The sequence below is a fragment of the Lampetra fluviatilis genome, chromosome 34, assembly GCF_964198595.1.
Source record: "Lampetra fluviatilis chromosome 34, kcLamFluv1.1, whole genome shotgun sequence".
Taxonomy (NCBI): Eukaryota; Metazoa; Chordata; class Hyperoartia; order Petromyzontiformes; family Petromyzontidae; genus Lampetra; species Lampetra fluviatilis.
Window position 1 is genome coordinate 10,432,555 of NC_136308.1, and position 25,204 is coordinate 10,457,758.

The 25,204-nt window shown below is 50.9% G+C and overlaps 1 protein-coding gene across 2 annotated transcripts in view; it reads left to right on the forward strand.

Annotated features, from left to right (window-relative positions):
• The first annotated feature begins 807 nt into the window (after positions 1-807).
• The window catches only part of LOC144944379 (copine-8-like), an 86,983-nt gene continuing 62,586 nt past the window's right edge, over positions 808-25,204 (forward strand). Inside the window, exons 1-2 of one of the 2 annotated variants that reach the window (XM_078872492.1) lie at positions 808-2,342; positions 23,515-23,555. In XM_078872492.1, the coding sequence (XP_078728618.1) occupies positions 2,233-2,342; positions 23,515-23,555 (151 nt within the window). In that variant the 5' untranslated portion in view covers positions 808-2,232. The remainder of the gene's footprint in view (positions 2,343-23,514; positions 23,556-25,204) is intronic. The other variant, XM_078872493.1, reaches the window with a different exon arrangement.

The window sequence follows — 25,204 nt, forward strand, 5'->3', positions numbered from 1 at the left end:
CCACAGGTGGGACTGGCCACAGCGGACCGAGTTCTCTGTGGGGAGGAACAATCTCGAAAAACTACTCACTTCTAAATCTTTTGTAGTCATTTTTGTATTACTTTAGTATAAAAACATGTTAATTTTGATTCATATGTTGCTGTTTTTTTACTTTATGTGAACAAAAAGACACAAATGTGGCCGTTTTCTAATTGAAAATAGGTAATTTTCAAAAATATCACTGTCCTGGTCACTAAAGCAAAGTTTGTAGGGAATAACAGCCATTTTCTATACTTTTTAGGCATCAGCAAATACGAAATAACACTTCCTACCCAGGAACAAAAATCGAGTTACATAGTATAATACATCCTCCACCTACCCACCCACCCCAACCTCGTCACTATGATAAATAAAAATGAGAATCATCATCAGCCATGATTTGTCCACTGCTGAATTGAAGGCCACCACCGCCATCCATCACGGTCCACGGAGACCAAATATCACTCGTGTAAGACCGGCAATGGAATGGCAGCGACAGGAGTCAACGATCCATCTCGCCATCTGCAACACGAGCTGGCTTCATCGCTCCGTCTCCGCGGTGACACTTCCGTTCGGGGTGTGTTCCCCTCCCTTTCGCTGCTACTCCGCCCCTAGTCTCTTCCATCATCATCATCACCGCCACCAAAGATAAAGACACCCCTTGTGTGGTCTCACACCCCCCTTCACGGACACAAGCGACGTGGGGAGGCCTTCATCCAGCAGTGGATTGGTTACAAGAAGGCAAACACCCCCCCACCACCCATCCCTCCCAGCCGTAGATTCGTGCCGAGACTTCTCCGGGTCAAGCGCTGTTCAGCGAGCTCCTCTGGAACGGCAGAGCACGCGAGATACGAACCGGAGCAGAACGCCCCCCTGTGCTCACAACAACCCAGCAGCCCCTCTCAGTCGGCGACGATGCATGCTGCTCCTCCTAATTGTGATTATTAAGCCCGGGCTCTTTGTTGTAATCAAAAGCATTTCCTCCTCCTCCTTCTCCTTCCCCGTGCTGCCTGTGACCACAGTGGGTATAGCTGGAGACTTCCTTTTTCCGCCTCTGCAAGCCGAGCCTGGCTCTGACATCACTCTCTGGGAAGCACACGCGCTCCTGGCTCGTGAGCGGCGCGAGGCAGCGCCCGGAAGAGAGCAGGCGGCGTGCCCACGACTGACAGACAGTCTGGGAGATAGCGAGGGGGAGAGACGCGCACACACTCACACACGCGGCGGAGGGCTAGACCGGGGAGGTTCGGCGGACGAAGAGTGAGACCGAGAGACTTGCAGACGGACGGGGGAGACGGAGACGGGCGGAGAGACACACACACAGACTACAGAGACACACACAGACTACACACACACAGACTACACACACACAGACTAAAGACACACACAGACTACACACACACAGACTACACACACACAGTGACTACAGACACACAGACTACACACACGCACACAGACTACAGAGACACACAGACTACAGACACACACACAGACTACAGAGACACACAGACTACACACACAGACTACAGACACACACACAGACTACAGAGACACACAGACTACACACACAGACTACACACACGCACACAGACTACAGAGACACACAGACTACAGACACACACAGACTACAGAGACACACCCAGGCTACAGACACACACACAGACTACAGAGACACACACAGACTACAGAGACACACAGACTACACACACAGACTAAAGACACACACAGACTACACACACAGACTACAGACACACACAGACTACACACACACAGAGACTACAGACACACAGACAACACACACGCACACAGACTACAGAGACACACACACAAGCGGAGAGACACACGCGCTCAAGCACTGAGAAACAGACGAACGAACAGACAGACGGACAGACAGATAGACATACGTACACAGACGCACTGAGAGACAAGCCTCCAGACCGACAGATAGCCTCGCCTGACTGACTGGCAGACACGCGTGCGGACAGAGACAGGGGGTAGAGAGAGAGAGAGAGTCGGACAGAGGCAAGTACACAGACAGACAGACAGGCGTGCGGACAGAGAGGCATCGCACGGATGTCCAGAGACTCAGACGCGCATCTCAGCGGTTGAGTGATCACCGTGAATCGCTCCACTGAACTCTACCCGACCCACCCCACCCTCGGCGCTCCTCCGCGGGCACTCGCCTCTCGCAACAAGTTCCACAGTGAAGAGGAGGGCATGGCAGAGAACAAGAAAGGGGCGAGCAGTGGAGTGGCCTCCATCGGGGACTTTGACCCCCTGCAAGCCAGCGCGCCCGCCACCAAGGTGGAGGTGAGCGTGTCCTGCAGGTGAGTCTGTCCGGCGTGTCCAGCAGTTGATAGAACCTGATAAGTGCTTCACGTGCGTCTCCTCCTTCAGCTCGACTACATGTGTGCCCAATGTGAGCTTTCTAACTCTTCTCTAAGTGTGTTAAATCATATGATTTCACCCCCCCCCCGCCCCGCTATTTTGTGGAGGGGAGCCCACAATGGGGGCCCAACGTTTTTAACATCGACTTGGGCAGAAAACGTCTTTGGCAGAGATGATGGCCAACGGTCGAGACTAACGACAGAGTGGCAGGCAAAGGATGGAACACGCCCGAGAAGACGTCCACGGCAACCGCGGAGACGGAGCGACGAAATGAGATCGCGCGCAGCTCTTTGGATGGATTCTCGCATCGCGAGACCGTGGGCCATCGGGGGTGGTTTGGGGAGGCCTCCATCCAGCAGTGGATAGATCATGGCCCAGGAATTCGCTTTAATCCTGTGTCAACGTGTTTGGGCACGCGTTTGTTTGTGTGTGCTTAAGAAATACAGCGATACCGGGCGCGATTCCGGGTGATTTGCTCAAACGCCGCTTGTGCGTGTATCGACCTGTGCAGACGTAAGTCGCTCTGCGTGTTGTCTGTTGGTGGTTTCCATTGGCAATACAGGTTCGTAAACCGCGTGCTCTGCATCTCGCTTGCTCTCACGAGCACAGCCACGAAATGTGGGAGGTTCGTTGAGAATAGAAGAGAGGTGGAGGGGAGGACATCTCTGTTGCGAATCGGTTATGGTTGATAGTATATACTCCAGGCTTAATGTCCCGTTCAATATTGTGTGGGCCGCTGGTGGAAAGGGCACGTGATTCACAGCCAGAGTGAGGGTGACTTCAGGATGTGTGCCAGATCCGGAAATATTTGTCAAGAGAGCCCCGTCGACTGCTGCAGTGAAGCGCCGAACGTACTGTACCGGAGATGAAGACGAAATTGTCCTGAATGTGCCCGATCTTATCGAATCTCAGACGCTGAGCGGAGTTGGGCTTGGTTGGAAATTTGGACGGGTGACCTGCACCAGGAGCTTGCCAGCTGTAGGTAGCGTGGAGAGGAGATGGCGATGCTGGATCTCACGCGTTCTCGTACGCGTGCTGGTCTCCTTCCGCATGAAGGCTGACCGTTATGAATGGAATTGCCCCCCCCAAAAAACCTCATCACGTAAAAAAGAGATGTGTGTACATACTCTTTGGTTCTTTCGGTAAAGTCACGTGGGTATAAAATAAAATAAATCACGACGTTTCGGGCGCAACACAAGCGCTTGTGACTTTACCGAAAGAACCAAAGAGTATGTGTGTACACTTAATTTAGCTCATTTCCAGGTCTGAAATTTTAGAGTAAAAACTATATATATATTCGTTTGACCGTCATGCATTGAACGTCGCTCTCAAGTGGCAGAGAGGGTGGGAAACTGCTGTCTCCTACTGAGTGGAAGAAAGCTCACTTGAAGGGTTCTCAGATGTAGTTTCCTGATATGGGGCCGTCCATAAATAACGTCACGGGCCTAAGGGGGGGTGGGTCAGACATTTGTGACGATGTGTGACGAGGGGGGGGGGTTGAGAAATGTGACGTCACATCAAAATGCGCAACTTTAAATAAATATAGACAACACGTTCTACTTCATTAAATAGACTTTTTCATAAATGTTTTCTCCGACAACATCAGAGTGCAGCGCCACATTAAATACGCACTACAATGACAATAGTTTAAAGCGATTTGAAGCATGTTTTATTTGGGGGGGGGGGGGCAGAGCTTTGTGACGTCGTATTTGAGGGGGGGTCTGACTTTTTGTGACGCCGTGTGACTAGGGGGGGGGGCTCAAAAATCGTCCAAAATCGCGTGACGTCATTTATGGACGCCCCTATCTACTTCTACGGGCCATGAACGGACACGAGGCTTGTTGGTTGTTTAACGATACCTCCGCACGCTGGCTGGTCGGGGCGAGTTTATTCAGGTTTCACTCGCCCCTCACCTTAGCCACAAGCCCGAATCGAACTATCGTCGCGAGGGTTCATGACGCAGGGGAAAACAAAACCTTGAGCATTTGAACGTGCGTGTGTGTGGTTTGATGTAGGAATAAAGATAAAATCTGGCCAACGGTGTGTGCATGCGGTCTTTGGTCATGTTGGCGTGATGGCGCAAACACAAAAGTCACCTCAGCCGGTGACAAATAGGAATGTCAAGTAAGAGTATTTGTGACGTGGCTAATTATTCTGACAGGGGGGGAAGAGACGCGTGGCATCAAATCAATTTTATATTTGTTTACAGGCGTCGGCGCCAATCGCGTTAACACTCGACAACAACAACAAAAAGTTAGAACATTCTAAACAATGAGTGAAAGTATATATTTACTTTCCATCTATAGCAGGGGTGGACAACCTTTCAAAGACGAAGAGACATTTTTTTTGTCTTTGACCCAAATAGTTCGAGAGCCGCTTGGCACGCAGAGAGAGCCACTTGTACACAACACACAGCAGTAGCAGCAACAGGGGGTGTACAGGAGATAATGACACACATTCTGACTTTAAAAAACACAAAATAGGCGATGGAATAAACTGTGCCTAATCAGTGTTTGTCACCCTTAGGTATTCATTAACAACGCAGTTTGACTGTTGTACATTTCATCGCCACCAAGACATCCCACAGTGACCCAATCCATGTCAGATTTAATACATTGCTTATTATCTCTGCGTTAAATGATGTTTAGGATTTCATTTGTTTTTAACTCATCTTGGTTCTTTCGGTAAAGTCACGTAGAAGGGAAGTAATAAAATAATAAAAATAAAACATCGACAGACATGTTCTTCACCTGAGGACGGCTGCTTGCGTTGTGTCCGAAACGTCGTGAGAATTATTTTATTATGTTTTATTTTTATTATTTTATTACTTCCCTTCTACGTGACTTTACCGAAAGAACCAAGAAGATGAATCCCTGCAGTCACGAAAGCTTTAAATCGAAATTGTTTTTGACTTTAAAAAACGGCTGCCCGTGAGAGGGTCAGCGAAAGAGCCACGAGGGGTGAGGCCAAAGAGCTACGAATCGCAGCTTGCAGACCCCTGCCTGAGCTATCCTCAGGGTATAGAGATGCGGGTCTTGAGGATTCCACCCTCGGCTCAGGCGCAGCTCCACTGCCGAACAGAAGTCCACATCAGCACGCCTCACATCCAGCTCTGCACCGATGCGTTCGAACATACAATTATGATTATTGTTGTTATTTTACGACGCTCGTTTTACTCAGGAGAGCCTCGGCAAGTCCCAAGAGGACGCCAAGTTTTGTCAGGAGGGTGGCAATGTTGCCACGCACGTAATCCCAATCGAGCAATTTGCAGGTAATCGTTCAGCATTTGGGATGTTTCGGCAAATATCAGAATCATTGTGGTTATTTTTTTTGTTAGCTAAATCAAATCATGGTTACATTTGATATTGCACGTGCTTTTATTTTAAAAAAAAATAGATACATAGAACCCACGACAATTCATGTTATTGTTGTACACTTTGTCTGCACCTCCGATTAACACGGTTGGCTACGTACGGTGCGATAGAAGTTCAACATACGTACATACGTATGTACAGTATATGGGCAATTCTATGGTAACGGTATAACAAGACCACTATCCAGGCACATTAGTCATGGCAATTATGTGGGCTTTATTTATGTGCGTGCACCAGCCTCCTGTGTATGTCTGCGGGCAATTCCACGGGAACGGAATTACAAGACCGTCACACGGGCATATGAGATACGTCGTGGACTTGGAATGGCACTGGGAGATAGAGAGAGAAACGCACAGATCATGAGAATGTACGCGCGGGTTAACGACATCGTTCCAACCGCTAGCACAAGTGGGCTTGGGCGGTACACGTCGCGAGAAAAGACGGTCAAGACTTTACGATGTAGCGGCGGCAGGCCAGGAACGGGGCACGCCTGAGAGCGTGTCCGCCGCGGAGATGGAGCGGGAGAAATGTGTGCAGGTCCTGGGTCGAGTATTGCCTTGGAGGATCGTGAGAGATTGCAGCTTTCGTGCAGCAGTGGATTGGCTGGTGATAATGATGATGGGTGGCATAGACGTTTATACATATTTATTATCGCAAACAATCCACAGTGACAGAATTGCAAAAACACTATCGGCATGTTAGACACGGCGATGACACGGCTGTTGTGTGTATTGCACCAGATATTTATTTTTTTATCAACCATAACCGTGAATATGACACGTGCGTTAATTTATGTGATTTTTCGGAAGTGGCTCGTGGGGTCAGAGCGCTGAGCCGACACCGCTGTGATCCTGAGTTTGAATGCAGGCAGCCACCAGTGATTAAGCCAGGTTCTTAAGTGTAGAGAGCTGATAGTCTCAGCTCGGTCACCAATGACTGAACGTAATAATAACAACGCATACAATTTGGTACTGCACTTAAATTGGTTGAATTCCAGCTCTGGCGAGTTAAAATCTCAGTTTGAATGCCATGCGACGAACGTTGCTACCACACACAGAGCGAGTGGGAAAGTGCTGCCCTCTACTGTGTGGACCAGAGGTCACTTGGAGGGATCCTAGGGGTAGCTCTGTGGTATCTGCTTCCGCGGGTCATTCTCGGACACAACGGATTGCACTCGCTGTGCGAGTTACACGAATAGATTTTTCGGCTCGTGATATTTTGGAGGAAAATTACCAAAATAATTTAGATTAGATTTTATGTGACTGTCAGATTCTGTATTTCAATCCGTAATTCCATTATCGTTTAATTGACAGCTTATATATATTTATTTTAAAACCCCTGTAACAGCGGACCAGTCTTTAATAAACCCAGGGCATTGGGGCCAAGGAACACACTGTCTCCGGCGAGCGTGTGTGGGCAGTTGTGGATGGAGGAAGGGAATTCCCCCCAAAGCGCAGCGGAAACGTGGAGGAAAATGGGTCATGGCCACCTGGGCAGACGGTGATGATGAATGCTCCTGGAATATATATTTTTTTCCCCTTCTGCTCCCCGCGCTCGCTGGGTGCTGCTAGCAATGGCTTTCTTGCGATCTGGCAGTACGAGAGCAAGATGACGCGTGGCAGTATCGGACGCTGCCACGGTGTGGACGGTCAGCACGCTGGACATGCGACGTAGAGGGCACCGGTCCGATATCTCGCCATACGGCCGTTGAAACGGCGACCCGACCGCTCGCAGTGCGTAGAGCCGATGGGCCTCCTCGGAGCACATCAGAACTCATGTCAGAGACATCCAGCAACCGCTGTATTCTACCAACGCAGGGTGGGAAGTCGCCCGTCATTCTGCCTGTACACTCTGAGCGTGCTCTGTGTGTGCAGACTCTCTGTACATTACGTTTGTACACTCTGAAATGTGTCAAGCTGTTTAGGGACAATTTAATAATCATGCAAAAATGCCCGGATATTTGGTGATAGTCTGCATAGATGATCAAGAAGTCCGTACGTTTAGCTATGAGGCAGGCTCTGTGAATTTAAATAAAAATGTGAAATGTTGTTACAGCGGAATCGGAATCTGATATTGCGACAGTTGGCATATTGTGATAATGGATATTGTGTCGTATCGTACCAAGACATCTGAGCACTTCTGCACTGTGTTGTGCCCAATTCGCGGTGGAAGTCGTCAATTGTTACGCGCGCACGCTCCCTCTGGAAGCCCTGTACACTCCGTGCGCTCTGAAATGGGTCACGCTGCTTTTGGGGACATGCAGATATTCCGTGCAGAGTGTTCCGGCAGACTCTGTGAAAGTTCAAGCAGCCTTGCATGAATTCTGGGTTTTCCTTTAAGCAACAAAAATGTTTTTTTCAGTGATTTGCCCGACTGTGATCCATCTTTCTACATTTACCAGTATTGTCAATTCAACTGCAAGTTGTCATTACGTGCTGTGCAAGCCTGATTATTGATCTATACACCACCGAATCAAATTGAGGGTGCTTACTACATCATGCTAACTACCTTGCCTGGTATGCAGGAGGTCGTGGGTTTGTAGGTTCGATCCCGACTCTGAAGGCTGCTGTATATTTGGAGTTTGCATGTTCTCCCCGTAGTCGCATGGGTTTTTCTCAGGGTCCTCCGGTTTTCCCTCTAAATTTAAAAACATGCGTTTAGCGTATTTGGCTGCTCTACATTTCCATGTGATAAGCCAATTTGTTGAGCTATCATTTGTGGTCAGGTTGCTTCTGAAAAATAAGCGAATATCTCAGTGGGCCTTACCTGCAAAATTTAAAAAAATTGATTAGTTTATATGGGGCCCACATGGACAGCTAAACGCACAATATCTCTACTGTAATTAAAATCAGTATTCTTTGTGTTACGTGTGTCACGTGTGACACAAAGACAAAGATCCCTCATATAGCCTTAACAAACTGCTTGGGCAAGTGCTGTTAGCAGGCATCTTTGAAGGCCGGCACAGCACACGAGGCGGGTGGGTGGCCAGCACCTTTGTCTCCCAAGTGGCGATGTTTACACACCGCACCAGGTACTCATTTGAGGCTGAGTCGACCTAGGGGAGGTGTTGGCCGTGAGCGGGAATCTAACCCGTGTCGCCAGGTTCGTAGCGCAGCACGCTCACCGCTACACTACTTGTAACACAGGCACGCGCACACACACGCGCGCGGTCGTTAGCTGAGTTTGAATCGGTTTTCTTTAGATCGCGTGGGACCCACACTTGCACACACTCAAGGGCTGTCTCTCAATTTCTGTCAGCACTCCTTCACGCGGGACGCGTTTAGCAATCATCAGGCTCGTGTGGCGCGGAATAACGCAATTGGCATTGCAAACGTAGCGGGGTCGCAAGGACCGGGGTTCGGACAGTCACGGTGCAGTGCCATGCACGGCTGGACTGACCGTCGTAACATAGTCCCCACGACCAGGTTTTAAACATTCTGGGGGAGGTCAGAAAATCCTTGGCAGCCAGAGATTTCCGGCGATTTCTGGCGCCCTGCACATCGCCAGCAAACTCTTGCCGCGGGCAGAATTGTGCATTGAAAGAGTTGTGTGGGAATTTATGGTTCCATATAGCTTTAGGCACGGGGGCAATAAAGGTGGCATGCACAGGTGGTGTATACACAAGCAAGCAGTGGTGGCCACTGGCTACATATATTGAGGGGTTGTGAACAGGGAAAGGGGGGAGGTAGGGGAGATACATGGGCGTGTATGTATGTTATGGAAGTAACAACGGTAATACTAATTGCCGCTAAAATAGCATCGCAACACGAGCAGCATCGAGCACATGCAGCAGTAAAATATCAAATGTATGAGAATAAGGTTAGAATTATAAAAGCAAAGTTTAGAAAAAATCATTATACACCCGGCCGGGTGTTGTGGAAAGCCCTCTCCTATTACGAGGGTGATTTAAGTGCAGTAACTGACATGTGTAAGCGCAGCAAGGGAGTTGGTAGTGGCTGCTCATGTGGCCTGTAACCCAGCACTGTGGAGGCAGCAGCGAGGGTTGGTGGATCACCGCACTGATGTTGTGAATCTCCCTACCCGTGGGTGGGCAGTGGGGACGTGATAAGCCAGGGCTCGCCAGGAGGAGGTACAGCAAAATGTGCACTTTGACCTGTTGCAGCTGTGTGCAGGATAGAGTGTTGCTCCTTCACACGCATGAGTTTTCTCCGGGTGCTCCGGAAAATATGGTTGCAGCATCTGGACATATGACAAACCAGCACGCCGGATTTGGCTGATGAGACGAGAGAAGGTCGAAATTTTGATTTAAAGCTTTCGTGACTGCAGGGATGATGATTGCTTCTTCTGCGTGTCTCCGGTCGCATCCACAGCCGCCACCTCCCCGTCACCGCCCTCTCTGTGCAGCGTTGGTGCCAAGCGCTGAGAGCGAAGGGCGCAGTGGTATTTCCTAACGTTATGCAACCGCTGGCTGGGGGTCTACATTCCAACTTGTAAATACTGCACTGGACAAGGCTTCATCGCTACACGAACGAGCAGACTGTACGTCTCTTTCCCATATCTGGCAATATAAAATAACAATATCAGCAACAACAATATTACTTACACAACCCTTCTGGGAGTTGTGTAATTTCAGCAAACGTTAATTTCACCGGCATGGCCTACGTAAGTGCAGAGCAATACATCTAATTTGTCATTGAGGTGGTTGAGCCAGATGATTGCGTCAGGAGGAGCGGAGCGTTGCATCGCTACGTGACGATGCCTCCTTATTCGTGCGTGTGAATCGGCCATTGAGCCGTTGCATGTTCGTTCCATGGTTTCTGTTCTGGGTGGCCACAGTCGCTCACCTGAGATTAGTAAATTTCCCATTTGTGCGTCAAGTGTCTGCATCTGTCCATGGTTAGTGCAGTGGACGCAGTTGAGGATTGTGGCCCATTAACTTCGTGGAAGATCGAGGCCACGGATCTTCCGCGTCGTCGGATCGTTCACGACTTCTTGTAAACTCCATTCGGCTTTTAAATAATTATCATCATCATCGGGATTTTCGTCGCATTGTTGAAGGTTAAGCGCGTGGGTCCATAAAGGGCCTTGCTGCGTGACTTCAGGCGGCGGCTGGTGAGGGGACTTGATTGAGATCCTCCAGGTGGAGGGGGGCGATGCACGTTTCCCACCATTCGCTTGCATGACAACACGGGGAGCCAGCGAGCGCGCTGGGGTTTGACTCTGGGGTGCCAGTGGTGTATCACCACGTGTGCAGTTGGACATCAGCAAGTCGAGTGTGGCTACTTCTCTGATCCATACCGGTGCTGCACAGTGCTTGGCTCGCGAGCACACGAGCGGAGCCGTCGCTGGTGTCCGCGGCTCCGATGCTGGTGCTTCCCCACCCCAGCTTTGTGTGCTTGGCCCAGCTTGTGGACCAGGTTGAACATTGCCTTCGCCTTGGTCGTGGAAATGTCGGCCCGCGGGTCCAGCTTCTCTCTCTAGGATTGGTCGCAGTGGGGGGGGGGGGTCACGTTGTGCGGTGTTCGTCGCAATAAAAAAAGGCACTCTCAAGGTGCGCGCCAAGCGTTCCCGTTCTAGAGATGGAATGCGGGGACCGTTGTTTTGTGGGCGTTTGGCCTGAGCCTGCATTTCCGGAAATATCCCTCCACGGCGGTGTTTGGGTCCCTGTCAAGGTGCACTCGGTGTCGTTGAAGGTGGCTGCTTGTGTTGCCAGCAGCATTGCTTCAAGGCAAGCAATACTCTGGGCTGGTTTTGACACGTGGCGTCTCATCAGCAGAGTCAGGCTTGCTTCAATCAATGCTGGCGAACTGTCGGTCTTACAGACAAGGACCCGCTCGTTACACTCCGGGGCCCGAGTTCGACGCAAAATTATATTACAATAATAAGCGGACGATAAGACATATTGTCTGCTTATTTATTTCGTTATTTATATTCTCTCCGACGACGCTAATGATGTTGTTATTTTTGTCCGTTGGCATCAGCTGAGCCTTGCCTTCCCGTTGTTGTCATGGCGATTAAATTTGCCCCCATTCGCCCAGCGAACAAATTCCTGGGATACTTTCATCAGCGACGTGGGCGCGGCGTCCCCGCGGTTCTCATGAAAGAATAATCCCGAGTGAGAAAAAGAAACATATCGACGCGTTTGGAGATGTGAAATGTAACTTCGACGAAAGATTCTGTGCGGGATGTGAGAGTGCACATGTACAGTCAGGTGCCATTGGCATTAATTATCCAGCGTCTCCCCAATTCTGGGGTGCCACCGTGGCTAGGAGATGTTAACTACCTCGCCTGGTATGCAGGAGGTCGTGGGTTCGATCCCGACCCTGACACCTGCTGTGTATTTGGAGTTTGCGTGTCTCTCTCTCATTATCACCATCACGGTGGCTAGGAGATGTTAACTATCTCGCCTGGTATGCAGGAGGTCGTGGGTTTGATCCCGACGCTGACACCTGCTGTATATTTGGAGTTTGCATGTCTCTCTGTCTCATCATCATCATCACGGTGGCTAGGAGATGTTAACTACCTCGCCTGGTACGCAGGAGGTCGTGGGTTTGATCCCGACGCTGACACCTGCTGCTATATATTTGGAGTTTGCGTGTCTCTCTCCCAGTGGTCGCGTGCATTTTCCTCCGGGTCCTCCGGTTTTTCCCTCCACATTTACAAACACGCGTTTTTTGGCTGCTATAAAATCCCACGCCATAAGCCACTTTGTTGAGCTATAAATTGTGGCCAGGTCGCTTCTGAAAAAGATCTATATAGCTCAGTGGGTCTTACCTGGTAAAATAAAAAACATGTATATTTAATCCGGTTAAGAATAGACTCTGACTTTATCTCGTTTTTACATCGCCTGCCTTCGTACTGATTCGTTTGTAATCACCTCCCTCCCCCACAATTCCGTCGATCGATCCGATCAAGAACCCATGCTTATTTCCCCTCGTTCGTGCCGTCTCATTTGTCTTCTGTCTCGTTCGCTGCATATTACTTGTTTTTAAATGTACCTGTTAGGAGATGAATTTGCATAACCGTTAAGATCGGGGTATAGGGGCCCTTTGAGCCAAGGAGCTCGTTCAAGGGTGACCCCAGAGCGGAATGGAGGAGGAAAGGGGGGAGGAGGGAGGCAAAGGGGTGTGGGAGGGGTGGTGAAAGGGAAGATACAGTGCAGAAGAATGCAACATATTGTGAATCATTCTTACACACGCATCAATGCACGCATTGTAAGAATTGATTGTCATCGTTGATTCACCATTCAATGCCTCATAGAGTGAAACGCCACACGTGGCCCTGGCGGCAAAGCAAGGGGCTGGCGGTTGGAAAGGTTGCGAGTTCACATCCTGGTTGGGGCTAGCGTCCCTTCCCACGGGATCGATAACATTAATTATCACACTTTTGTAGGGAAGTCAACAGCGTTTTTTTTTCTGAACAGACTCACATTCACCACAGGAAAATGTAGAATTTCCGTCACTGGCTCAAATCAGGGTTGTGAAGGGGAGATAAGAGCATCGAGGCTTCAAATGCTCAGTTGAGAAATGAATTTTCCATTATTGACTTCCACTCCCTGCGTAATGTTTGGCCCGCGCATGGCCCTCACTCTGCCCAGACCTGCTTGCCAAGTTCCAGCTCAAACTGCCAAAACCGCTTCGGGTTGGCCAGGGGGGGGGGGTTGAGAATGTGGACGGCACTTCCACAATTTCTGGGAAACCTCGGCCAGCCGTTATCGCCGCGACCCAGCAGACGCACAATGGCTGGACCGACTAATGTTGTTGGACTGGGATTTACCCCGAAGCAACTGAAAGTAGCATGCTTTGGCATTGGCAGAGATGATATTTACCAGTTGATGAAGATACACTGATATATAAACAGTATATCCATGGGCGGGATTTGGGGGGGGGGGGCACCGAGGGGGGCATTGCCCCCCCCCCCTCCCCAACTGGGCACCTTTATTAATTTGTTTTCAGTAGTTTACAATTAAGATCAAACATAAATAAATGATATCACCCGCGATTCATAATATGAGGGACAAAGCGAACCCCTGCCCCCCCCCCAATTTAGAAGTCAAACGCCACCTGTGTATTTATTCAGTCTCTGTCATGGTCGTCGTCATCATCATCCATGGTCAGCCCACTGTTGGATGAAGAGCTCCTCAGCCCGACGCCACTTCTCACGATCTTGCGATGCACTAATCCACCGAGTGCGTGACACACAAGCTGAATTCATCACTCAGTCTCACTGGTGTTGTGTCATCTCTGATGCATTCCATTCCTTGGCGATATATCCCGCATGAAGCCAAGCGTGGCATACCTAACAGTGAAGTTGCATTCCTTGATTCTCTTGTCAAGTATTCTGTCACGTAATTGTACTCTCAACGCTGTGAAAGTAATTTCACCAAGCCAAATTACATCAGAAGACATATTTCTTCTTCTGATATTAAGATGTATTTGCACGGTAATTCTATTTTGCTTATACCCAGTTCGTCCTGATATGATTATGATAATGTTGCTGTTATTATGTTTCCTTGCTGAACTTTGCTTTACGTATTTAAAAACAAGTTTGGTGACTCAGGGCCACTAGCGAATAAGATTATCCTGATCTCTTGAATTCTGCCGTGGTTAAACAAAATCAAACTAAACCATGAGAGTGATGGGAAAACTCAACACGTTTGTTGGTTACATCGCGGCCTCAAAAAGGGAAAAATACAATCGGTGACGTTTCGGACAATGGCCCTTCCTCAAAGCAAATGATGTCGAGGCCAGAGAGAGTAAAATGAATTTGAGATTGCACTTTGATAAAATAAAAATTTAACATTATTTATTTATGGCTTATCAATAGTTACCTATCAGTAATTATTGAGCAAGCAGAAACCCCCATTCGAAAGTAAAATCATAAAACGTTGCTGGCACCTGATCGAGTGAGCGAGTTGCGTCTGGCCAATGAAAACACCTCTTGTCGAAAGGTGCGTTAACTGAACAATGATTGGTCAACCTCTAGTGGCCATGTGACCTCTGCCTGCGCTCCGATTGGAAGGCATCAACCCAGTTGCTCACCAGGGTGGGGGGGGGCAGCAGTGATCAGAATTTTCCAAGCTTTGGGCAACTGATCGTCTGAAAATTGTACATGTGCAGCAAACATTGTGCACCGGGTTTGACTCGAACACGGTGGTGATGCCACCAATAACCGGTACTTGTTGGGGAATGGTGGTGGTGTGTGTTTCACTGCAAACCGGACATTTCTTTTTTTTAATATTGATGGGGACATACTTCGTGTCAATGTTAAGCTGATTATGTGGGTGAGATAATAGCCCACGAGAGCATCCTACTTAACAGGTCATTATCATAACGCGGCCCTCTAAAGTCAAGAGTTTAGTCGACCTTGGTTCACCGTTGACTGCATTAATCAGAGCTCTGAGCTGAGTTGCTGGGGTTTAATTTAGAGTTTAAACTCACTGCCTATGATAATAGGGTTTTCCCCCTTTTGTCTGGCAACAAAACTGAAACCTTTTTTCAAGGAATCATGTGTGCATTAACCACAATACTTGTGGTCAAAATGCAAACAAAAAACACACTGATAATATATGCATTGTCCTTGAAACTGATTGGTCTACACCAGAGACGGCTTTCTTTTGAGCCTCGTCTCAATTGGTGCTAGACCAGAGGACGCCAAAAGGCGTACAGCTCAAAGACAATGCACTATCAAAGTAATGAGGGCTCGAGGTGAGCATCTACATCATTAGACCTGCTTTGCCAGTACCAAAAAAGGGGGGAAAACCTATTATTATTTCTTGGTACTGGCAAAGGAGGTCTAATGATGTAAATGCTCACCCCGAGCCCTCATTACTTTTGTAATAAAGGATTCGACCACGATCTCTGGCTCAGTGTCCTTTATTTGGTCCGTACTGTATTACCCACACGGCTGTCTCCTCTTTGCTTAGTCCCCACCGTGCTGACTCCGATGTCTCTCTCTTCTCCACCAGCAGCCCCTCTGTTCCTCTGTCGCTCCTGTAGCCCCCACAGCAGCTCCGCTGCTGTTACTCACTCTCAGCCCCCTTGGCTGTAATTGCTGCTGCTCTTCTCGCTCTTGCTTACTCCGCAGCTCTGACAGCCTCGTGCTGTCTCGCCTCCTCGTCGCTCCTGCGACTCTTGGCAGCCACACCGCTGCCTCTCACACACAGCCTTACTGCCTATTTCTATCTGCAGCTTTACACCTCCCAGTAGCTCCCTACTGTTCCCGGGGTTGGCTCCCGCTCCGACGGTGCCCCCTCGGCTCGTACGCCCGCGTGGCCCCACACCTTTCCATTCACACCCCGACTGACTTCTCTTTCCGGTTTACCCACTTAAGGACCCCAACCTTTCACCCACGTCACCTGGCTCCGCCTCCCCGTGACGTCACATCCGGAAGGTCGCTCACGCCCGCATTACACCACCCTCTCCCGTAGAAAAACCCAGCCGACCTCGGCTGAACAATACCAAAGCGTAATGCGGTGAACCGACCTTCCGCGCTAAAGGACACCAAGCATGCAATATAACAACAGAACAATAACAACAAGAAACATCACGGACGTACAGAAAGCATGCAATAAATACAAGGGTAAGAACAATAACAACAACACAACATACAATCAACGAAACGTAAGTGATTTAGAGCGTGTGCGCGTCGCCGGCCCGTCCCGGACGGTCGGCGGCCCGCTCGCAGAACGGGAACGCGATGGAACTCGATGAATGACAGGGGGTAATTCTCCTGTTGCGGTTGGAAGTCCACCAACGTCCCGTGTTCCCGAAGAATCGTACAGAAAGCATGCAATAAATACAAGGGTAAGAACAATAACAACAACACAACATACAATCAACGAAACGTAAGTGATTTAGAGCGTGTGCGCGTCGCCGGCCCGTCCCGGACGGTCGGCGGCCCGCTCGCAGAACGGGAACGCGATGGAACTCGATGAATGACAGGGGGTAATTCTCCTGTTGCGGTTGGAAGTCCACCAACGTCCCGTGTTCCCGAAGAATCAGTCTTGGCCGTGTCCTTTGAATGTGCCTGCGGCGGGGTCGGAAGGGCTGCAGGGCTCGAAGGTCTCGCAGACCTGGCAGGCGCCCTCCGAGCAGGGCCCCTCGTCCCCCTCGGTGTCACGGCCGACCTGTCTGGAACAGGTACGACAGGTGCTCGAGCAAGATCAGTGGACGCAGGCAGGGGAGAGTCGGCAGCAACAGACCCCGGCAAGGCAACATTGGGAGATGACGCATCACGTAGGGGAGCAACATATGGTTTCAACCGCGACGTATGAACAAACCAACGGCGAGACCCAATCTGAACGCGCGCCGACTGTGGATTGGGAACCTCAATGAGGCGCACAGGACCATGCCAAGGTTTGTGCAATTTAGGAGAGGTCCCCGGCCGCACCTGCGGACAATGGAGCCAGGCCAGGTCACCAACCTTCCAGGGGCACTCCCCCTCAGACCGCCGAGCATACCGCTCGTTCCGGGCCTGGGCTTTGGCCGTAGCCACGCGGGCGTTTTCCCGCGCCTCCGTAACCCGGCGAACCGTGTCCTGAATGTATTCAGGGAGTGGTTTACGAGGTCCCTTCACCCCAGTACCCAATTGCACATCCACCGGAGGCACGTTTTCCCGACCATACATAAGGTAAAACGGCGAATACCCTGTAGCCGCATGGGGCGTCATCCTGTACGCCGAAAGCACTCCGGGGATGTGCAGATCCCAATCTGATTGCTGTTCACTCACAGTATGGCAAAGCATGGCAGACAATGTCCTGTTCAGCCGCTCAACCATACCATCCGTCTGCGGATGGTATGGGGATGTCCGTATTTTCTTAGTCCCAAGGCCCGCGCACACTTCAGCTAATAATTTAGAAGAGAAATTTCGGCCCTGGTCCGTGAGGAGTCTCTCAGGCGCCCCCTTGTCCATAATGTACCCAAACAAAAATGCGTCGGTGATGGCCGCGGCCGACTGATTGGGCAACGGCCAGGCCATCGGCCAACGGGAGAGATACTCAACCCCTACCAGCAAATATTTATTTCCCCTCGCCGATGGTGGGAAGGGTCCCAATATGTCCAGTGCCACCAATTCATTGACTCTAGACACCTGAATCGACTGGAGAGGCGGCACGTAAGGATGTTTAGGCGGCTTACGCCGGGCGCATTCAGGGCACGCGCGCACGTGCCCTACGACATCTGTCGCCATGCCGTGCCAAAAATAATGACGTTGTAACGTCAACAAAGTCTTCTGCACCCCTAAATGCAATAGTGTGTCACAATGGAGAGTTCTAATCAACTCAAATCGCAAGGACGTTGGTACCACCACACGCCAGCTTTCCTGTAACCTTTCTCGCCACATAAGCAGACCATCTCGGAGAGCGGTTCGCGGCCCCACAGCCGAACTCGGACTCCCATTGTCCCTCATAGACCGCTTCCGCATGGACAACAACGACTCGTCCATCATCTGTTCCCGAATCCAGACAGACCGCGGCAGATTTAAAACCCCGTCAGTCGGTCCGGGTTCCATCGGAGTATCCGACTTCTCGACGGCCAACGTAAGCGGCTGAGGGGGGTTTAAAATCGGCGAACACCTATGCGTCCCCGATGTACATTTACAAGGGGCGCGCCCTGGTAATCTGGAAAGTGCGTCAGCGTTCGCATGGCGCACTCCCTTCCCATGTTGAATTTGGAAGGAAAATTCCTGCAGCGTGTCCAACCAACGTGCCCACTGTCCCGATGGCTGGTCCATTTTAAGTGCATATTGCAAGGCCGCATGATCCGTACGCACAATAAAAGAACGACCGTAAAGGTACGGTCGAAATTGCCGTAGGAAAAAAACAACCGCCAAAAGTTCTCTACGAGTGACACAGTAGCGTGTTTCCGCAGGCGACAAGACTCGGCTACCATACGCCACGACGCGCTCTACGCCCCCTTTAGACTGTGATAATACCGCCCCAATACCTGTGTCACTCGCGTCCGTATCAAGAATGAAAGGGCGATCAAAATCGGGATAATCCAATGTCGGGGCCGTAGCCAATAGATCACGCAGACTCCGAAAGGCCGCCTCTTCCGGCTCTCCCCAAACAAATTTCCGTCCTTTACCCGTAAGGAGATGCAAGGGCCTCGCAATCGTCGCAAACCCCGGCACAAATCTTCGGTAATACGAGGCAAATCCCAAAAACCGCCGAACATCCCCCACGGAGGCCGGAGTCGGCCAATCCCGGACACACGCCGTCTTTTCCGGATCCGTGGACACCCCCTCTGCACTCACAATGTGCCCCAAATAACGGACGGACCGTTGCAGTAGGTGGCATTTCTTTGGTTTGAATTTCAAATTGGCAGAGCGCATCCTCGTGAACACTGTCTCCAGCCGCGTTAAATGTTCCTCAAATGTGCGGCTGAACACAATAATATCGTCCAAATATATAAGACACGTCTCCCACTGCAACCCCGTCAAAACGAGCTCCATCAATCTTTGAAATGTAGCAGGGGCCGCATTCAATCCCATCGGGAGGCAGTTGAATTGAAATAACCCCTGCGGCGTACGGAATGCGGTTTTCTCCCGTGAGGACTCGTCAAGGGGAAGCTGCCAAAATCCCGAAGAGAGGTCCAGTGTGGAAAAGAACTTAGCCCCCGACAATGCGTCAAGGGAGTCGTCCATACGCGGCAGGGGATACGCATCTGCCACCGATATCTTATTCAATTTCCGGAAATCAACACAAAATCGCAAGTTGCCATCCTTTTTCTTAACCAAGACCACAGGAGCGCCCCATGGGCTGTTAGATGGCGATATAATGTCCGCAGCCAACATGTCTTCCACCGCCCCCCGAACGTGTTCTCGCTCCGCTGGACTCATCCGATGCGAATTTAATCGAATAGGGGCAGCGTCGCCCGTCTCAATGTGATGGGAAAGCAACGATGTGCGTCCCAAATCCAAATCATCGGAGCTGAACACATCCGAATACGTCAGCAACAATTTACGCAGCGCATCACGTTGCCCCACGGACAGGGAAGAATTTTCGTCACATAAGGTAGCGATCCAACGATTATCCGAACCCCTTGGCTCGGAAACACCAGCGACCACTCCTCGGCGATGCGGACAATCGCGCGTCGCAAACGCCGTAGTGGCATGTGCCACAACCGTACCGGCCGGAACACGGATGTTTTCCACCCCCGCATTAAGCACCTGTAAAAACGGTAATTGATCCGGCCGGACGATGGTCTGTGCCCCAACTAACGCCAACCCTGTTGTTATCGTGGCGGATGGCGACAACAAGACCCCTACTGCTCCTAGCCGATTGGGCAGGGGCTTCCGATACCGCAAGGGTATAAGCATCTGTGAACCAGGTGGGATGTCCACAGATGCGACGGACAGCGCCTGCACCTGTACGGCCGAAGCAGGTCGCCCCCAGGGCGACGGCAGAAACGAGATTCGACGGCCCCCTGGCAATTCAATACAATTTTCATTGATTTTAATCAAAATGGGCATCTTAGCCAAAAAATCCGTGCCTAGTAAGCAAGGAACCGCCAAAGATCTCGATATTAACACAACGCCCGAAGCCGACACATCCCCAATAGATATCTTAGCATCCACCTGGCCCACGATACCCATACTACCCCCGTTTGCAGCGACGCACGACCCATAAACCGGACGCACAGCCCCCGGCGGAATGCCCAACAGATGGAAAATGACATCCGATATAATAGTCGCAGACGCTCCCGAGTCGACCAAAATGCGCACGTCCACACCTTGTATAGACCCCGGTACAGTGGACGAACCCGTAGCGGCCGCGACAACTCTCCGTGCCAATTTGCGCCACTGCGTAACTGAACGACAAGGCCCCGTCGATGGCCTTTCTTTAACAACAACAATAGGATCGCGCAACACAGGTGGTGGGTGAGGTGTAAAGCCTTGCCGGGTGTCTGGTGCGTGCCGACATGCCTGTTTCGGAGGTTCCTTGGTCGGCTTGTCCGGTGTTGTGGCCTCCTGCTGCGGCGGACCCGGGAAGCGGGCCCAGCAATCCCTGGCGTAATGGCCCCTACGGCCGCAGCGGAAGCAATCGGCATCGTTGCGCCGAAGCGCAGGTCTTGCATCCCGACGGCCCCGTTCCGATGGCGTAGCGCGCGGCCCCGGCCTTCCGCGTCCCGACCATGGAGAGGAGGCGGCCGTCAGCTCCCGAGGACCCCGCTCATCCGGCACATAGATCGCCTTTGTGGGGTCCCACCCCATCGTGCCTCCTTCCTTGACGGGCCCACCCGTCCATGCCGCCACTTGCTTCCAGCGACGGAGATTAAACTGCGCATCCAGACACTTTGCTGCCGCCCTGGACGTGAGCTTCTCATGCCCACACACAGGCATGGGGATCCCCAGATCCCGAGACAGCTCCAGCATTTTTCCCAATATGAGAGGCTCGAGCAGATCCTGTGGCGTCTCAGGATATGCTGCCATGGCCAGCTCCAACACCGCACCCCTGAACGCCACGGGCGATTCTTCGGGTGCTCGTTGTCGTTGAGCGAATCGCCGATGCGCGTCGTCAGGTGGCTCATAGGCGTCGGCCATTTCCTCAAAAACTCCACATAAAGTCTTCTTCTTATCGGCCGTTATGGAACGGAAAAAGCGAACAGATTCGTCGTCCAGTAGAGTTGGCAACATTTCCAAAGCCTCCGCATCGGTCCATCTTGCTGAACAAACCGCCGCCAAAAATCGGCAGGCGAAAGCGCTCCAATCGCCCCCGATAGAGAATTCCTTAACTGTAGTAAGGTGGCGACTCCGACTCCTCTTTACGCCGTCTTCCAATGATGGTTGTTCTGGAGGCAAATTCAAAATGGCGTCGGCCCGCGGCGTGGCCAAGATGGCGGTTTGGCGCCGCGGAGCGCGCAAGATGGCGTCTTCTTGCCGCGTGGCTAATGGCGGCGGCAGGGCAGGCAACGTGGCGGCCCGTGGAGCACCTTCTCCTTCCGCCGTCGTCCTTGGCGTAACGAGGTGACATAGATGCGCCAGGACGTCCCTGAGTGTCTCCAGTTGTTCTGCCACCTGTTGCCATCTTTGATCAGCGTCCGATGTTGTTGACGGACCCGCCATCGCGCCGACATCTTCCACGCCCGTCCCCGTGCTCGCCTCAGCAGGGCTCTCCTCCACCACCCCAGCAGAATCCGTGGTCGGAGGGAATTCGTCGTCGTCGGACGAAGAAGCCGATGCTGGCGCCGGAGGAATTTTCTTCCTTACTTGCTTAGACATGCCGTTTCACTTCTGACACCAGTGTAATAAAGGATTCGACCACGATCTCTGGCTCAGTGTCCTTTATTTGGTCCGTACTGTATTACCCACACGGCTGTCTCCTCTTTGCTTGGTCCCCACCGTGCTGACTCCGATGTCTCTCTCTTCTCCACCAGCAGCCCCTCTGTTCCTCTGTCGCTCCTGTAGCCCCCACAGCAGCTCCGCTGCTGTTACTCACTCTCAGCCCCCTTGGCTGTAATCGCTGCTGCTCTTCTCGCTCTTGCTTACTCCGCAGCTCTGACAGCCTCGTGCTGTCTCGCCTCCTCGTCGCTCCTGCGACTCTTGGCAGCCACACCGCTGCCTCTCACACACAGCCTTACTGCCTATTTCTATCTGCAGCTTTACACCTCCCAGTAGCTCCCTACTGTTCCCGGGGTTGGCTCCCGCTCCGACGGTGCCCCCTCGGCTCGTACGCCCGCGTGGCCCCACACCTTTCCATTCACACCCCGACTGACTTCTCTTTCCGGTTTACCCACTTAAGGACCCCAACCTTTCACCCACGTCACCTGGCTCCGCCTCCCCGTGACGTCACATCCGGAAGGTCGCTCACGCCCGCATTACACTTTGATAGTGCATTGTCTTTGAGCTGTACGACTTTTGGCGTCCTCTGGTCTAGCACCAATTGAGACGAGACTCAAAACAAAGCCGTCTCTGGTGTGGACCAATCAGTTTCAAGGACAATACATATATTGTCAGTGTGTTTTTTGTTTGCATTTCGACCACAAGTATTGTGTTTAATGCGCACATGATTCCTTGTAAAAAGGTCTCAGTTTTGTTGCCAGAAAAATTGGGAAAACCCCTATAATTATATTTTGGTACTGCCAAAGGAGGTCTAATGATGTCACTGCCTATGATTAGACAGGGGTTTCAAGCATAACCGCTTGATCGCATCAGCTCAGTTTCCAATGAACGCACACAGACACACAAAGCCTTGTCAAATTATATCTGGCTTCACCCTTGTTTTTGGGAAATTCCATTTCTAGTCAGTATAAAATATATCGGTTTGAATGTCGTCTTTGTGGCAGGGCGAGTGGAAAAATGCTGCCCCATAGTGCGTGTACAAGCGGTAACTGAAGACATTTCAGAGGTAGCTCTATGATGTCCCTTTCCGGAGTGCTGCACCGCTCCGCGAGAGACACAAATTCATTCTCGGCTACCCCCCCCCCTCGCTCATGCCCCATGACCTCCATCACTGAATCTGATGTCACAGGTGCGATTTAACGAGCGCGCCTGAAATGCTGGTAGATTGAGCCTCATTAGTCCACATTCACTGCGAATGTATTCTTTCCCCTAAGTGACCTAGCCTAGCCGCACAGCCACCTTGCCAACCGTGTGTTTTGTGTAGGACGATCGCCGATGTCAAAGGAGTAATGCCCCTCATCTCTCCATGCTCTGAATTGGTCCCCCAATTTGTCATTGTCCCCCCCCCCCTCATCATCCCTCTGGTGTCCCCTCCTATTCACCACCCCTCTTCTCTCCCCTCGCCTTTCCGCCGCCCCCCTCCCTTATCCTGCAGGAATCTCCTGGACATGGACACGTTCTCCAAGTCGGACCCGAGTAAGTGATGCCTTGACAAAGGCCCACAATGAGAGGCCACAGGAGCAGCCGGTAAAAATGAAAAAAGGGGGTGGGCCCACGGCACTAACGAGTGTGCTGGCGGTGGCAGCCGTGCCAGGACCCACAGGACAAGAGGACCCCCAGGCGCCGGGCTACTAAGGGGAATGAGAAATTGCACCAGGGCCCCATTGTCATGCTCGCTACACCACTGATAGCCGTGGCTGAGTAATGCGACGGTGTTGAGATGACCTACGGCGTATTAATGTTGAACTTGTTTCGCACCGTACATAGCCAACCGTGCTCATCGGAGGGTCACTGTGCCTGTGATCCACCACTTGGGAGGCAAGAGTTGGTGGTTCGCGTGGCATCTGAGAGATGGCAGTTACAGCAACGGGGTGCTTGAATCCTTCTGTGTGGACCTCTGTTATCCTATTGCACGCATGGGTTTTCTCCGGATGCACCCGTTTTCCCTCCGCAAGAAAAATCCAACGTTCATGAATGAGATTGGCCAAACATGCCATGAGATGAGAGGAACCCGTGTAAAAACGAGTCTCGAGACTCGGCGTGTGCTTCCTGTTATAGAGCAGTGGTTCTTGACCTTGGCTGCAGCCTGCACCCCTTTGGTTCTCAGAAAGGGCATCACCCCCCCCCCCAGGGGGTGCGTGCACCCGAGGTTAAGAACTGCTGGTATAGAGTATTCATATTGCATTATTACAAAAAATATATAATTATGATTAACAATGGGAATGAATTTGCTTTAATTTGTTTTGTGAATCCACTAGGCTTCAAGTTGAATCGGGTGCAACCGCAACAAACAAAAAACATGAACAAGAAAACATCTTAAAGGGACTATGTGACTATGTGCAAACAGAAAATCCAAGAAAAGACAGCAAAATATTGCAGTATTGCATGCTGCAGCTGCAATATTTTATGCTTCTTTGCGGATCTCAATTAGATGTGAAAGGTGCTGTCCGGCTACTTTGCGATGCCGTATACATTCATATGCACGGTACTTATAGTCAGCGGTGCTAAGCACGGGTCCCAAGGCCCAAACACACCAAGCGGGCAGCAACGGGCGGCACCTTTCAGGTTATAATCGGTGACCGTTAACGCGTGTCCGTAATTGAGCCAAGGTTGTAAGAACTCGGGACGAATGCTCCTCTCGTTCACGTGACGGAGAGGCGCCGTGAACAGTCTGATGCATTCTTAATTTAGGTGCTTTCGTGACTGCAGGAATTATTCTTTGGTTCTTTTCGGTTAAGTCACGTCTAAATTAAGATTGAACCACTTCTACGGGGAAGTTTTAAGCTTATCCTTTTTCTTTCTGGCTATTTGTTCTCTCTGCCTGTGTCCTCTCTTTGGAATTTTCACACTTAAAATTCTAACTTAGCAAATTTTGAAACACGTAATCAACCAGGCTATGCGTTAATTGTGTGTTAACCGACTCTCTGTGTTGTATTACATCACATTTCGATATTTTGCTGGGTTATTTAATTTTCGTGTGCCTGTCTCCTAGTTTTCAATTTTGCGTGCGCGTTCGACATTGTCATCTTACTTGCAGCAGCAGCAGTACGTTGGCGTACACTCATTGATATGCTAATTCTCTCTGCCCCCTCCCTCTCTCCGTTCTCGCCCCCCTCTCTATATTT